The sequence below is a fragment of the Argentina silus genome, assembly GCF_951799395.1.
Source record: "Argentina silus genome assembly, chromosome: 6".
In the NCBI taxonomy this organism is placed as follows: domain Eukaryota; kingdom Metazoa; phylum Chordata; class Actinopteri; order Argentiniformes; family Argentinidae; genus Argentina; species Argentina silus.
The window spans coordinates 14,000,598-14,016,506 of NC_139660.1; the positions used below are offsets into that span (position 1 = coordinate 14,000,598).

The following is a 15,909-nucleotide window of genomic DNA, read 5'->3' on the forward strand; positions in this document are numbered from 1 at the left end:
GTTTCTTGACATGGAAATCATCAGGCTATGGTATGCAAAATGCATGATGCTGTTAGACCTGTTAGAAGCTTGACAGGGTGTATGACAGTATAACTCAATTCTTACTTGCAAACTCTCCTTTTCGAAACCACAATAGAACCCAGTAGTAGCATTGGAGCACAGTAGTAGGACAGAAAACAGTGACACAAGTAACACAACTCGGAAGGGGAGAGAGCAAACCGTGAATGCGGTGACAGGGGTCTTTGATGATGTTCAGGGTTTTCCTGTGACATTAACTGGAGTAGATTTTCTGGATGGGCAGGAGCTTCCCCCAAGTGATAACCTTTGCTTTCTTGATGTTGTGCTTAGCCTCACAGTAATGGGTGAACAGGATGTTCAGTAGGGAGCTAAGCATGCACCCTTGAGGGACACCAGTATTGAGGGTCAGTGTGGAGGAGGTGGCGTTGCCTATTGTTACAACCTGAGTATGCCAGGTTGTTCTGTCAAAGAACCAGTTACAGAGAGCGGCATTCAGACCCAGAGCCTCAAGCTTGGTGGCCAGTGTGGAGGGGACAATAGTGTTAAATGCAGAACTATGGTCAATGAATAGCACTCTGACATTCCAAAATACATCACAGGATCACAACTTGCAAGTGACGTATAGTCTCACATGAGGGATAAGTAGATGTTGAAGTTAGGAGGTAGGTCTAATTTAGACATTATGATTTAATTAACTGTGTTTATTCAAATGTCTAACATAATTATAGTTGTACTGTAGACCATAGGTCTTGCATAATCTTGCAGAGCCAGACAGTGTGTCTCTATTGCATAGATAGATAGATAGATAGATAGATAGGTACTTTATTGATCCCCGAGGGGAAATTAAGGCGTTACAGCAGCTCACATCACAAACAACAACAACAAAATAAAGTGACAATAGAATAATAAGATAATAAAATAAAATAGACATCTGAAACATTATATACAGTAGAGCAGTCCAGTATGATTTAACATCCCCCAGCCTGACTCTGATCACCCTGATCGAGCCAGTCGGAAGAGGAGTTGTACAGTCTTATTGCGGCAGGCAGAAAATATCTCCTATAGCGCTCCTTACTGCAATGTGGTTGTAATAATCTGTTGCTAAAGGAGCTTCTCTGCTCTGCCACAGTGTCATGTAGGGGATGGGAGGGATTGTCCATGATGGCCAGGAGTTTGGTCCTCATCCTCCTATTGGCCACCTCCTCCACAGTGTCCAGGGTGACACCGAGGACAGAACCAGCTTTCCTAATAAGCTTGTTCAGCCTCTTGGTGTCACCTTCCTTGATGCTGCCCCCTCTAGGATACCACCGCGTACAGCACTGTGCTGGCCACCACTGACTGGTAGAACATGTTCAGCAGAGTCCTGCACACGCCAAAGGACCTGAACCTCCTCAGGAAATAAAGCCGGCTCTAGCCGGACATCTGTGTTACCAGTCACATCCAGTTTATTGTCCAGGTGCACCCCCAGGTAGCTCTGGACCACCTCCACGTCCTCTCCCTGGATGGAACCAGGACACAGGGGGACCCTAGTCCTCCTAAAGTCCACCACCATCTCCTTTGTCTTGCTGATGTTGAGTAGCAGGTAGCTCACACCATTCTGCTCACACCATTCAACAAAACTGTCCACAAGTCCTCTGTACTCGGTCTCCTGGCCCCCACTGACACATTCCACAATAGCAGAATCGTCCGAGAACTTCTTCAGATGGCAAGTTTCTCTGTTGTGCCTGAAGTCCGAGGTATAGAGAGGGTGAAGAGGAAGGGAGCCAGAACTGTCCCCTGGGGGGCACCAGTGCTGCTCACTACCCAGTCTGACACACATCCCTGCAGCTGTACAAACTGTGGGGGAGTCCACCTGCATAGCTATAAAGTCTGGCATACATGATGAGGTCTTGTAAAACACAATATTCCATCTGTACCCCTGACAGTCCATAGGCCTTCCATTTGTGGAAATATCATATCCACTGCTGAGAAATGTAATCATTTGATGAACATCTCTGACTGCTCTCAGCATTGATGCTGACCACCTTACTTTTTTCATTTAACCTAGCATTTTGAAATGTTAAAAACTCAAATTACATGTGTTAATTAAATTGTGGTCAGATTCTATGCAATCAATCGTGTTTCATTATGATTTGTTTATTGATACCATACAAAGCAGGGCTTTGATTCACCTTTTGGATTAGCCCTCTCATCTGTAGTACACTGCCATTTCCTCTCACGTTAACTTGACGGTGAGGTCACGGACAGAGGCGGGTGTAGTAATGCCGTTGTCAATTTTGATTGGATAGCCTACCAAAAGTTGAATGGCGCCCAGTTAGGTTGCTTTATGCTGATGGTTTTCTTTTGTTGTGATTAAACGTTTAGCATCGGTGTATTTCTTCTATCGTATTTTTCAAAAAGTTATATTTTCTTCTTCCATTATTTGAGAGGATGAGCGGAGGAGTGTATGGAGGCGGTGAGTATGATTTTGAAGAAAAAAAAGAAATGAATGAACTCGCCACGTTGTTCCGTTGTACTCGCTCTGAATGCTACTACATACAGCTAGCTGGCTAGCTAGTTAGCGAGTGTTGCTTCTGATGGTTTTCTGTACAGCTTTCTAGCTAATGTCTAGCCGTGCGTTAAAAGAATCGTGGAGTTAACAGTTCCCTTTTGTTTAGCTGTGAATAATACAACGTTAACTAGCTAATCAGCAGACAGCAGCTTGCCAACGTATACTAGCTGCTGGTACTAGCGTCATAGCTAATGAATGGCTTGCTAAACCGCTCTGCCGCAGATATGAGATTTCAGCTGTAGTTTCCAAACTCAGCCGTGGGAAGATCGCGAACTATCCAAACATTAGTGTCTTATGAAGTTGGAAAGCAATATAGCCAGCTGAGTTGTTCCCCGTTAAGTTAATGTTACGTAGTAGTCATGTAAATAGTTACGTTAGCTAGTCAGTGAAGTAACTAGATAGGAAGCTAGTCTGAGTTAGCCAGCCCTTGAATTAGTTGCTCCAAGCTCGAAAATCTATTTAACTAGTTATTGTTGTTCTGTATTAATGTATTATAATTCTTTCTGCAGATGAGGTTGGAGCCTTGGTGTTTGATATAGGGTCCTACTCTGTGAGAGCTGGCTATGCTGGAGAAGATTGTCCCAAGGTAAGTGTACCATTCTGATGACCTGATTAACTATGCATCCTCCTCCTGCATATTCATTTTCTATTGGAGGGTACATCAATGTCAGGAAATTAGGACTGTGACCCAGGAGACTGTGAGCATGAATTGAGTTTAGTCCATTCTTGTGCACTTATCATACTTCCATTTGCACTATCTTTTGAAATAGATTATCAACTATTTCTACTATTAAACCAGGCAAATTCACTTGTCAAATTCAAATGTCACTGCTGATGTAGCATAATGCAAACAAAGTAGTCTTCAGGAAAATGGGAAACTGCTTGCAGTAATGTCAACCTTTTGGGAGATTTACAAATTCCAAATCACCTCCGCTACACAGTATTAGTGTATTCTCCAGTGCTATGACTCTAAGTTAGCCCAGTATTTTAGAATTGGCAGTAGCGTTCTTCACACTGAACACTTCATTTGGGAACTGGGCAGGCCGACTTCCCCACAGTGATTGGTGTGACCCTGGACAGAGAGGATGGCAGCACTCCGATGGAGACAGATGGGGACAAGGGCAAGCAGGGCACCACCTACTACATAGACACCAACCAGCTGCGGGTGGCCCGTGAGAACATGGAAGTCATGTCGCCGCTCAAAAATGGCATGAGTGAGTCCTCCCCCATGGACATTGTGTCACAATTGTGTTGGGAGCATTCTGCTCTGATGAAACAAAATCCTCAAAAAGTGGGTACTTGGTAGAGCAAGTGCTAGCCTGATGGTGAGATGCTGAGCAGATTAGGGGTACTCTGCCTAAGTTATAGTGGTAATACTTTGACCAGTGAATTATTATTATTTTCTTTTCAATATACTATCATGACACTGTTTTGAGAGAGGATATTTGTCAGCTCTGTGAGGTGAGCTTCAAGAGTGGTGAGCTTTTCACTGATTAGATAGTCTATCTGCTCATTAACATTGACTTTAAAATGATAACTAGTGGAGGTTATAAAAAAAATATGCTTTGGTCATTGGTCTGACACCGTTGTGGATTAGTTGATAAGTGTGTTCCTCTAGAACTGTCCATGGTGCTGACATGTTATTGAAGCAGTTCAGTAAAAATACCAGGTTATTTTCTGATATAAAAGGATAAATGAAAAAACAAGGTGGTGGCCTTGTTGGTTTATGTCTGTTAGGGCCCTGGGTGTTGGTTGTGTTTAAATTGTATTTAGCATATATCTTTATTGTCCTCTTAGGCATTGTCATTGCATTGCCATTTTAACCACACATCAATTTATATTTGTCTTGTGTTCCTTGGAAGGCTATTGACTGTAAACAAAAGATGCACTAGAATTTCTGCATATTTTTACCCCGTAAGATGCTTGTGGATGTGCTTGCTAGTGGTTGATCATTCAAAGCTGTCGGTATGGAGGAAGTATGCTTGTTCGATGACCTGACTGATGTTAATGTGAATCCAGTCCAGGGGAGTTGGGCTATTTAGAGAAAAGTGTGACACCAAGCTTAATTGCAGCAGAACTGCACTGTGGGACCAGAGACCCCCTTAGAGTGCTGACCTGGAACATTTTCATATTTGCTGAAATTATCAAGGTTCATCCATCTACTTTCTCCAGTATTCCGACCCAGCAACAAAGATGAAACATTACCTTTCAATTTTGTGATGAATGCTATGCACACACATTAGTCTTTTAAGAGTAGGCCTGTTTTTCTTTGCCTGTAAATATGCCCCCCTATTGCTGTTCCACAAAAATAGTATAGTGCAATGAAAAATACCTACCTAGGATTGTGTATAATGGAACAGTCTCAAAAACCAAGTTTATGCATCTCTCAGTTTTCTCTTTCCCCTCTGTGTAGTTGAGGACTGGGATAGCTTCCAGGCCATTCTAGATCACACCTACAAGATGCACTTCAAGTCGGAGCCCAGCCTGCACCCTGTGCTCATGTCAGAAGCCTCGGTAAGCAACTCTTGTTTGGTTTGCTGTCCAATGTCCATGTTGTTCATAAGTAGGGTACATTGTTCATCATCAGTCCCTAGATGTCTGAAGTTCATGTCAGAAGCCTGAATAGTGCCCACTTATAGTTTTGCCTTGTAGACTAGGGGGCACATCTCCAATCAGTGCCCTCAATTTCTGAAGTGGCTCAAGTCTGATTTGGAATCTCAACCAACCACTAGGGAGGCATTCTGTGATATTATAACTGTTTTTATAAAATTAGACTATGCTGTTCTGCTTGCACATTGTGCTCTGAAAATGTATTGCAATACATGGACCTCATTATTTTCTTATTCTCTCCTCTCTTTTTCTTCTATATGCAGTGGAACACGCGAGCAAAGCGTGAGAAGCTAACTGAGCTGATGTTTGAGCACTACAATATTCCTGCCTTCTTCCTGTGCAAAACTGCGGTGTTGTCCTCGTATCCTCAAAGCTGCCTATACGCCACCTAAGATAGTGGGTTTGAATGGAATGGGGATGGTGTTGGAGGATAAAGGACATTGTTGATCACATAATCAATCAAATGTATTTGTATAGCCCTTTTTACAACAGTGCTTAAGTGCTTAACAACGGTAGACCCCCCAAAAACATTAGTCATGAACTGACATAAGAGCAAATTTGGACCATCTACTATTTATAATGACTACTGGGATGAGTTTCCCGAAAGCTTTGTAGCACATTGTAGGCAATGGATGAAAGATGTGCTACACAGTGGTACAAGCTTTGGGGAACAACGCCAGGTCAGTTATTTTCCAATGGCAAGACCGTAGTGTGGTAATGTTGGTATGATTACACAAATATTGGTTTCAAAGACATGGCAGCTCATTACTGTTGAACCATGCCCTGCATTCCCTTAACTCTGAATATCTCAGCTTTGCCAACGGGCGATCCACAGGGCTGGTACTAGACAGCGGAGCCACACACACGACAGCCATTCCAGTGCACGATGGTTACGTACTGCAGCAAGGTGAACATCCACCTCTCTACTGTCTCTTATGCTGTCATTTCACTTGGTTTTATTTGAGTTGCCATTCAGGCCCAGGATGACCAACCTGTTTCAATTCATGCTCATCTGCTCAAGAGTACCGATGTCATCAACAGATTTCTGTCACAGCGTTATCTCAGAAATATATACATATAAATACATGTATTGAAAAGCACTCCCCACAAGCAGATTAATCACTTTTAATGCCAGGATTTGTTTGGTTTTGAATGCTTCAACTTTGTGGGAAGGGAGGGACACCACTGTTCCCTTTCTCCCTTTCTGCGACAAGAAACACAATGAGGGTTTGACATTGTAAATCATCTGCTTATATTTAAGATAAATATTTGGAGGAAATGGCAACCATATTAGATGAACCTTAAGGGCTCAGCTTTCTGCAGTGATGCCATTTGAGTAGCAGCTGCAGTGAAACACAAGACTGAAGAGAACAGTACAAGAGCCCCAACTGGCATATTAATAGTAAATGGTGTCACTGAGAAATCAATGGAGTAACTTAGTTGATATGATATGAGAGAATGTTAATTTGGGAAAGCATATTATGTTAGGGTCGTTAAGGGCAAGAGCAAAGTTTTTTGGGGCTGCACTTCCTTTTACAATACAGAAACTTAGTAATAACATGACAAAATGGTAATAATGCAGTAATGAGTTAGATCCATTTTAACAAGCACCACTTGCTACCAGGTAGTTCAGAATTGTGTTGACATGTTCTCTTCTCTTTCAGGCATCGTCAAGTCTCCCCTCGCTGGGGACTTTATGAGTATGCAATGTAGAGAACTATTTCAAGAGTTAAATGTTGAAATAGTCCCTCCTTACATGATTGCATCAAAGGTGAGACCTGCTAAAGTAAGTCAAAACTACTCATTTCAGAGATTCCACATCTCACTTTTTGGTGCTATTATTCAAGTTACGGTGGTGGGATGTTGTAAGTACAGAACTTGCTAGACATTTTAACATATCTTTGTTTACATGTCGTCTCATCGACACCTACCCATTGCATGTCAGTTAAATCACCCTGTGTCTCTTTGATTTGTCTTCAAATAACTTGTATTGTTGTATATTACAATGGGATTTTGAGGTATATAAATGCAAATGTATATGCATGCAACATTAATGCCATTGTGTGTCTATCTTTGTTGATGTGTAATTTGATGATGATCAATACAGTGGCAATGCTCTAACTCTGACCTTTGGCTCCCGTACACTACATGCATTAGCATAAAATTGACATTTTATACTCCATATCAAAAGCCCTAAATATTAATGCTGTGTCAACTGAAATTGTCCTTTATCACACAACTGAATCCAATTGAACTGATGGAAATGCATGTCATCATATGGCCAAATAAAATAAAAAAGAAGGCAGAGAATAAGAAGATGCCCTGGAAGATACCATGATAGAGACCAGACCCCTAGGAATTTTCACTTTTTCTCCATCTTCATCATTATGCTACTGTGTGCCTCTCTTCCCTCACTTATCACCCCATTCTCCTCCTCCTCCTCCTCCATGATGAATACATACTGCCAACCTCAGTGTTTCTCTTTGCAGGACGCAGTACGCGAAGGAGCCCCTGCCAGCTGGAAGAAGAAGGAGAAACTACCTCAAGTCACCCGCTCCTGGCATAACTACATGTGTAATGTAAGCAGCAATGAGTAGAATCATCAATAGTTCCTCCTCGTAGGTGGTAGATGCAATATTGTAGGGCTCATAAAGGCGTGATCATATACCTCTGTGTTAGTTTGTGCATGACTGGGAAAAATATCTTTTGAGTATTGTCGTTATTGCCGGGACATGTAAGCTATGGACTGTTTTTTCTTTCATCTCATCTCTAGACTGTGATCCAGGATTTCCAAGCTTCCGTGTTGCAGGTTTCAGACTCTCCATATGACGAACAGTAAGTCTGTTCAGTCCACCATATTCTCCATTCTACCATTTCCCACAAAACCCACCACACAACACTTCTGCCACCCACCCAATTGAGTTAAACTGTAACTAACCTTCTCTTCCACAGAGTGGCAGCCCAGATGCCCACGGTCCACTATGAGCTGCCCAATGGATACAACTGTGACTTTGGGGCAGAGAGACTGAAGATTCCAGAGGGTCTTTTTGACCCCTCCAATGCCAAGGTGAGAATCCTGCCAATTGCTCACTCCATAAACCCCCTTTTTTTGACCAGTCCTTAAATAAAAATCTATTTTGTCAGAATAGTCTGTGTTGTTCTAACCCTCAGTCCCGGTTCCCCTCCACAGGGTCTGTCTGGCAACACCATGTTGGGGGTAGGCCATGTTGTAACTACCAGCGTGGGAATGTGTGACATTGACATCCGGCCGGTGAGTACCCACATCAGGACCTGCCGCTTTGCCTTTTTAGATAATAGGCTAATATTGGTGTTTTTAAGTAAGTAATTGTATGGATACTTAGTACAAAATAAGCAGCGTATGTAACATATTTAGCATTATTGAGGTGTTGATGTTCAAGTTATGGCTGAAAATGTATCTTTGGCCACTAAACTAAAGAGATGATACAGTGCTGACCTTTGCTGCAGGGGCTCTACGGCAGTGTGGTGGTCACGGGTGGGAACACGCTCATCAATGGCTTCACAGACCGACTCAACAGAGAACTCTCTCAGAAGACCCCCCCAGTGAGTACTGTCCAAAACCAGACTGGTTTTCCCTTTTTATATTTATATTTGTAGTTCTCATTACTTCATCCAATGTTTAAGCAAGCAGTAGTCAGGCAGAAATGTTAACTCAACAACAGGTTTCCTCTCAATGGTGTAACATGTCTTTTCTCTTCTGTCCAGAGCATGAGGCTGAAGCTGATAGCCAACAACACGACGGTGGAGCGCAGGTTCAGTGCTTGGATAGGTGGATCCATCTTAGCGTCACTCGTGAGTCCTGTCAATCACAGCACTATTGGTTCTACTGTATAACACTGCTTTTGCTCTCTTGCTCATGTCTGTTGGCCTGATTAAGATCTTTTGATTACATAATTACAGTCCAGTGAGTGTTCCTACATACTTTGGCCTAATTGACCTAAATGCTTTGAAATATAGGTTCATATTGTTAAAAACAAGTTATCTTTAACTCTCCCAGGGAACCTTCCAGCAGATGTGGATCTCAAAACAGGAGTATGAGGAAGGCGGGAAGCAGTGTGTGGACAGGAAGTGCCCTTGATCGACTGCCAAAACCATTCTGCCACCTCTAGGACATCAACAACACATCTAGTTTAACCCTTTTCCGTGGACTCAGGAACATCCAAGGATGGTCGCTGTTTTTGTAGGGTTTTTTTTTTCTTCGTTTTTTTTTTCTTTTTTTAAACAGTCTGTCTTCATGATTTTATGTAGAAAACATTGAATTTAACCGACTGTCACATATTCCATTGCCATTAAGAGGAGAAAATGCTCCTTTTAACCCTGTGATGTTACTGTCTGTACAATTACTTGATATTTTGATATCAATCCTTTTGTCAGGTTAAGACTGTGTTAGTGTATGTACATTATCCAATGTTTTGTTGTCAATGAATGAATGAATGAATGTAATTTGTCTTCAATGCCTTTTTGTTTTTGGGTAGTCAATAAGCTTATTCAAGGTGATCAAACCTTGAATCCTATTGGATCTAACCATTGAATTACTGTCAGTAAGTTTCACTCTGGATAAGATAACTATTCCCTTCAAATGAAATCTGTATTTAATTTCACTTATGTTTATATCATTGGCTATTTGCTGTCTTTTGAAAATAAAGTCATTTTTTGTTTAGTAATTGTCCACTGTTTTGTTACACAATTCATTCACATTGGTAAGTATTCTTCAGTCTGGCAAGAATCATATTAGCTTTTTTGCTTTAAGGGATATTCTACTTACAATGCAACCAACCAAACATGATTTTCCACTCATCTTGGCTGTAGATTATTCACCTACAGTTGTAGGTACATTTCTCTTGTCTAGATATTGACACTTTCCATACGGCTCCATTCAAACTGAAAATGTCAACTCACCAAAAGCCACTGAATAGCCTGTTGACATACAGCCCCTTTTGAATTCAACTTCTAAAGAGAAAGATTTAAGTAGATTTGAGAACATTTTCTCACACAATCATACCATTTTAAATGTCATTGTGATACATCCAAACAAAGCTGAATGTAGTGTGATACATGAATATAGTGTTTTCTACTGGGTGCTACTGTCATAACAGGAGTTGAATTTCAGTGTCTGTAACGTTATAGACATAAGGTTATATGACAGAATTAACCGGGCCCTATAGAAACAAAAGCATGACTAATAAATATCTGTGAGCAAAATGTTGTCTGGGTGAATCAGGGACTTAAGTTGTATTGAGTGTAATATCCCTTTAAATAGTTTTAGGCTGCAGTGGTTGGCTTTCTCATTATCTCCCCACAGGTGGGCACTGTCTTACAATGAGTGGTGACAACAGCTTGTCATTCATTTTTTCCAATATGTTTTAATAGGGAATAACCATATTTATATCAATGAATCATGATACAGGGGGTGTAAAAAGTACAGAAATTGGTGACCTCAGCTGATGGTAGGGGAACATTAGGGTGTAAACTAATCTAAAACAGAGTCATACATTCCACTGAATTGCAGGAGGGAGAGTGATGTTTCTTTGACATTCCCTTTGTCTCATGAGCAGGCCTTTATTTGGGGGAACTTCTCATAGAGAACAGCTTGCTTTCGCCTCGCTCGGGTCTCCTTCCTAGTCCTAGCACGGAGGTGTTTCTCTAAACGGAGCCTGAAAGAAAGAAAGATCACTTGTGATAACAGAAGAGAGCTTTTCCATTTTGAGCAAAAAAGTTAGACAACATTAATTTCCTTACAAGAAAACAAGAATTATGCATGACATGACAAAAGGTTTAAGTGGGTATTGCTACATATTTTACACTGTAGGGGAAATTGAATGCACGTGCTGCCACACAATCGGTGTTTCCTACCTTAGGTGGGGGGTGACAAATGGTGATGCGTGGAAGCGTCTTATCTTGTATCTCTTGTTCATGTACCAAGGAATGGCGTATTCTCTAAATCGGTTCCTGGAGACAAAGACAACAACCCAATGTAAGAAATTACATTCTCTGACTCAATGTCCTATGGTAAAGCTGACAATATTAGGGAGTTGATATTTCTGCAAGGATAGCCATCTCTTCCCCGTTATTGTTTCCCTGAGATTCATAGTTCAGCATCCAACTCTCAGTGCGTCTGCACTCTGCAGTTTTTGTGCAGACAATTGATTGGGGGAAAGGACAGGTGATAACAGAACCAAAATTGTTGTATATTGATATACTTATACTCACAATTTCTATTTTCATCTTAAAATGTTCAATTTTAACTGGAGGGGGTCTTTAATCTCTATTGTCTTTGTATTAACTTAGTAGCGTATGCTAGAAATCTGTCCATACCAGTATACTCTTCCAAAGATGTTCTTTCTCCAGGCTCCAGGCCTGGCTCTCTCCTGGCCTGTCTGGAGCAGGCGGAGGGCATCCTCTCTCTCCTTCACCACTGTGTCTAGTCTCTTCATAGATCTGTCAATCTGATGAGATTTGCAGAGGCTACATTTTTACTGCATACATTCCTCTCAAAAGGTACCTCTTGACCTGGAAAGACACTTACAGGAGTCACATCCATTCCTTCTTCCCTCTGAAAGTCAAAGTTACCTTCTTTAAGCGCTCTGGACTTGGCATCTGCATTCTTTGCCTTTTTGCCTCCTGCTCAAGGGTAAGTAACATGTTCTTCTCTTTCAGGAGCACATACCTGTCACAAGAGAAAGATATTTTTGTTGTTTATTAGATAGGTGAACATACAGTTTGGAAGTCTGCCATGGCTGACTCAGTGTCACTATTCACCACTTACCAGAGTTTATGTAAGTCTTCATTACTTTTTGTTCGAAGTTGCTTGGCAGTCCATGGTGCTCCTACAATCAATGACGAAAACAATTATTTTAAATCAGGGCTTCTCAAAGTAACTTACCATAGCTACTACGGTTCTTCGTTTACAATTATAGCGTTTAGCCAACCACCTTCTGGTTTACTTGCTAGTATACGCGGAGCCAAATTTGGAGTTTTCCACAGTGGAATCGGATAATGACGGGTATAAAGATAATTTGTATAAGCGATGGCGAAGGGCACTCATGGTGAATTAAGTCGCAAGCCAATACCAAGACACTGGAGATAGGGTGTCGCGTCGGACTCGGAGCTACGTTCTTACCTGACTTGACTGTGGTTTCTCCCCAGTTCTCGGGTATGTCGAAGAACTCCTCCAGTCCCCTTCTGCTGATGGTAGTGTGTAGTGGCCGACATTGACCAACGGTATCCACATGACAGGTCAAACTCGTGCCCAAGAGTGGAGCCGCTTGCCTAGCAGTAAAGAGAGCACATCGTTCAGAAGTATCCTCGCCATAAAAAGGCATTGATCAGACCTATATGGATTATGATTGCCATGATCTGCTTTGTTGTTTACGAGCTGAATGTCATGCACCGCACCAGATTCTTACCTGTGAAGATAAGACTGTGATTTGGTAAATGTGAAAGTAGAGTGTTGAGCTGATAACGGCGAGGATATCCTAAAAGCATTTTGAAACTGTCTGCAAAGTGTCAAAACGCGTCCTACTGAGGTCGCCGCCATCTTTGCTGCAACTCCTCCTTACCCAGCATGCATCACACAATATATGAATGGCATGTATTAAAATGAATAAAAACACAAAATGAATATGAAAATATAGAATTTCTGCGATTTCAAAATCACAAATAGAAAATGTGTAGCTCAAAATAAATTGTTAGCAATAGAATAGAATTTTCCCTTGGTAAATATGGCTGCTCTAACTTCACATGTCAAACGAACCAATCACAACAAAACGCTCTGTCACTTTGCCCTCAGTAGTGATGGTGGGCATGAGCGTTCTACGGTCTGTTGCTGCTTTTGCAGCCAGGCTAAGTCCTCTTAAATCGGGAATTTCTGGGGCGAATTTACTCGCCAGGGCTGTACAACGCACAGATAAAGGTAAAAGGCAATTTAGAGCTTCGAAAGTTGATAATTCCTCCCTATCTCCTCGCTATTTATTGTTATGACCTTGTAACTAGTCCTAAGGTTTGCTAGCTTCAGCTAGCCAACAATGCCTCCCCAACCTGTCGTAGGGCTCTGACAGGAATCACATTTCGTTAAAAACGTCACGAATCTTTATTGTCTCCTGGGTGTTTGATATTTTTTTCCTATTGAGTTATGGTCCTCGATGATCATGTAAATCTCAATAAATGATAGAGCTAGCTCTCTGGTATGTTAGCCACACTCACACCTGAACTGAATGAGGTTCACTACATGTAGATGACTAATTATTGTAGACCACATTGATCAGAGCGAATATGTGGACATCATCAGTTACCCTTAATGTGTTTCAGGGCCCTAATGTCCTAAAAACGTTGTTTTACAGTGGCTGTCCGTTGGGGGGGACATGGAAAGCAGATGTTTGTCGTCAAGCCCACAGCCTTTTATGACAAGAGGTTTCTGCGCCTATTGGTGAGATTAGGCCTACTATTATACTATTACCAGAGAACCTATATACAGCTATTACCCATCTGCCATTTAGCTAGGCCATGCCAGTCAGTGACAAGGGAGTAGTTTGAGTGTGCACTGCCAATAAAGGGTGGTTCATCTCTGTTGTTAAAGAGCTAATTATTTTTTTGTCTAAATGATTTTGGCTCACGTAGTTAGTGAATTGTCCAGAACACATCAATAGAGTTTACAGATCTTAAAGAGCAACATGACAAAGCCCCTCTCCCCCCCACACCTCTCTTTCTCTTTCCAGCAATTCTACGTCCTGCTCACTGGAATTCCACTAGCTATCATTGTGACATCTGTGAATGTGTTTGTCGGTAAGTGAATATTTAAATTGTTCTTAGTTTAGGCCTAATCTTTGAGAGATGTTTCATTTTGATATGGGACACAAGCCTGGGATTAATCTAATTCATCAAGTAAGGACACATGAGACATAAATGTTAAACTGTCTGAATATATATGTTATTTTGTAATCAAGGTGAGGCTGAGCTGACTGAAATTCCAGAGGGCTACGAACCTGAGCATTGGGAGTATTACAAGGTATGTGCCCACTTTTTCTCATGCTTTTTCTCTCATGCTACAATCCATTTTTAAACTTCCCTAAACCAAAACAAACATGACCCTGATCTGAAGATTGCTGGAGCAGAAATCAGGCTGTACAGATGTTAGCTTTGGAAATGCACAGTATTTAATTATTTAAGGTACACATAGTTAAACTGTCATAGAATTATTAAGTGTAATGAATATTGTCAGCTGAACTTGATTTTGATTATGAATGTGGTCTCTCTCTCTGTCCTTGCAGCACCCTATTACTAGGTGGATCTCGCGGACCTTCTATGACTCCCCAGTGAAAGACTATGAGAAAATGATGGCCCTGATCTCGATTGAAGCTGAGAAGGGCGAGATGAGGTGAGGGTCACATTATATAAAATAGCCGGCTTTCTACAGTGGTGCCAGTACGCACTAAGGCTTAGCAGCGGCCAGCCAGTGCTTCAAAGCCCTAGAGCGAAACAAGCCTGTTTGAATTTCCACAGATGGGCTTTAAAATCCCGCCCCAGTATGATCTCCAGATTGTTTACATTCTAGTTGTTTGTGAGGTGGCAAACATGTTTGGGTAACTTTTAAGCACTTTGTGACAATTTTATTTATGAAAAAGCACTACACATACTAATTCCATTGTTTAGCCCGGAAGTGACTATGGAAAAGCACAGCTTTGTCACCACTGTGGAAAATAGGGCTACTGATCTTGAAGTAGTACTAGATTGCATTGCTGTACTGAAACACAGTTGTTAGATGATATCATAGTCTCAAAAATATTATTTGTATATAATAATAATAGCTTTATTTGAATAGCACTTTTCTAAACAAGGTTACAAAGTGCTACTAAACAAGAGAAGAGATCATAGAAATACATCAGCATATGTACAATTCCAAACAGAAAGAAAGCAGCAATCAAATAAGAAATATCATTGAGAATCAGGCAAGTAATTGAAATAAAACGAATTAAAACTGACTAATAAAATAATATTTCAGTATCACACAATAATACTTACACTTAAAGAACAACAATATATAAAATAAATGCAAGTTTAAAGAGAGCTTTTTAAGAGAGATTTAAAAGAAGACACACAGTTTGCTATATCACTCCTTACTTCAAATAAGACCTTGTAGAAATGTTCCAAAAAAACACTCTTACTTTATCTGTTGTTGCTGAGGAAAGTTTGTTAAATTTGTTTGTGTCTTGTGTGTGTCTGCAGACTGAAACAGATGGAGGTCCGTAAACACATGAGGGAGAAGGGAGATGGACCCTGGTTCTACGAGGAGACCATGGATAAGAATCTGATCGACAACAGCATGAAGTCAACACCCGACAATTAAACCAGTCTAATCACCACCCACTGTATCCAGTCCAAACTGTCAACATCACATGTTGATGAATTGTTTGTATATTTTTTTTCTTCATGGGTTAAATAAATTATATATCTGAAACTATAAAGTTATGTCTGTCTCTTAGTATTTAATATTTGTAATCTTTATTATGAGGTACACAATGAACCCACAATGTGGGGTGCCAGGTTAGTTGCGAAGAGGTTGTCATGTCCACTTGATGGCAGTGCTGAGAAGAGACAAAATAACTCTTGAGTGGAGTATGGGGAAAACATTTTTACTATGATAAGGATACACAACAAATATTGAGGAGATGCAGGTATACAGTATTGTATACATG

The 15,909-nt window shown here is 41.0% G+C and overlaps 3 protein-coding genes across 4 annotated transcripts; 2 read left to right on the top strand and 1 right to left on the bottom strand.

The window, feature by feature from the left end:
- The first annotated feature begins 2,322 nt into the window (after positions 1 to 2,322).
- On the top strand, positions 2,323 to 9,878 carry actl6a (actin-like 6A). Of its 2 annotated transcripts, none has more exons than XM_083672541.1 (14): positions 2,323 to 2,473; positions 3,079 to 3,155; positions 3,612 to 3,783; positions 4,983 to 5,083; positions 5,443 to 5,540; positions 5,992 to 6,086; positions 6,844 to 6,965; positions 7,669 to 7,758; positions 7,953 to 8,014; positions 8,132 to 8,246; positions 8,370 to 8,450; positions 8,666 to 8,761; positions 8,924 to 9,010; positions 9,216 to 9,878. In XM_083672541.1, the coding sequence occupies exons 1-14, from the start codon at positions 2,449 to 2,451 to the stop codon at positions 9,294 to 9,296; spliced, it is 1,302 nt and encodes a 433-aa protein (XP_083528667.1). In that variant the 5' UTR covers positions 2,323 to 2,448; the 3' UTR covers positions 9,297 to 9,878. The 2 variants fall into 2 exon arrangements, with proteins under 2 accessions (XP_083528667.1, XP_083528668.1); XM_083672542.1 differs by having other exon boundaries at positions 6,844 to 6,950.
- Positions 9,879 to 10,574: 696 nt separating this feature from the next.
- On the bottom strand, positions 10,575 to 12,755 carry mrpl47 (mitochondrial ribosomal protein L47; the record flags this gene model as incomplete). Its single annotated transcript, XM_083672596.1, has 7 exons — positions 10,575 to 10,872; positions 11,072 to 11,167; positions 11,534 to 11,664; positions 11,789 to 11,885; positions 11,985 to 12,045; positions 12,339 to 12,487; positions 12,625 to 12,755. The coding sequence occupies 7 exons, from the start codon at positions 12,753 to 12,755 to the stop codon at positions 10,764 to 10,766; spliced, it is 774 nt and encodes a 257-aa protein (XP_083528722.1). The 3' UTR covers positions 10,575 to 10,763.
- A 220-nt stretch (positions 12,756 to 12,975) lies between these two features.
- ndufb5 (NADH:ubiquinone oxidoreductase subunit B5) lies at positions 12,976 to 15,696 on the top strand. Its single transcript, XM_083671753.1, has 6 exons — positions 12,976 to 13,130; positions 13,558 to 13,643; positions 13,933 to 13,999; positions 14,161 to 14,222; positions 14,485 to 14,591; positions 15,440 to 15,696. Exons 1-6 carry the CDS (start codon positions 13,013 to 13,015, stop codon positions 15,558 to 15,560), a joined length of 561 nt encoding a protein of 186 aa, XP_083527879.1. The 5' UTR covers positions 12,976 to 13,012; the 3' UTR covers positions 15,561 to 15,696.
- The last annotated feature ends 213 nt before the right edge of the window (positions 15,697 to 15,909 follow it).

Coding starts and splice junctions, on each gene's coding strand:
- actl6a (XM_083672541.1), top strand. CDS start 2,449: ATGAGCGGAGGAGTGTATGGAGGCG. Junction 5,084..5,442: donor TGCTCATGTCAGAAGCCTCG/GTAAGCAACTCT, acceptor TTCTATATGCAG/TGGAACACGCGAGCAAAGCG. Junction 5,541..5,991: donor AAAACTGCGGTGTTGTCCTC/GTATCCTCAAAG, acceptor TGAATATCTCAG/CTTTGCCAACGGGCGATCCA.
- ndufb5 (XM_083671753.1), top strand. CDS start 13,013: ATGGTGGGCATGAGCGTTCTACGGTCTGTTGCTGCTTTTGCAGCCAGG. Junction 13,131..13,557: donor TGTACAACGCACAGATAAAG/GTAAAAGGCAAT, acceptor GTTGTTTTACAG/TGGCTGTCCGTTGGGGGGGA. Junction 13,644..13,932: donor AGAGGTTTCTGCGCCTATTG/GTGAGATTAGGC, acceptor TTCTCTTTCCAG/CAATTCTACGTCCTGCTCAC.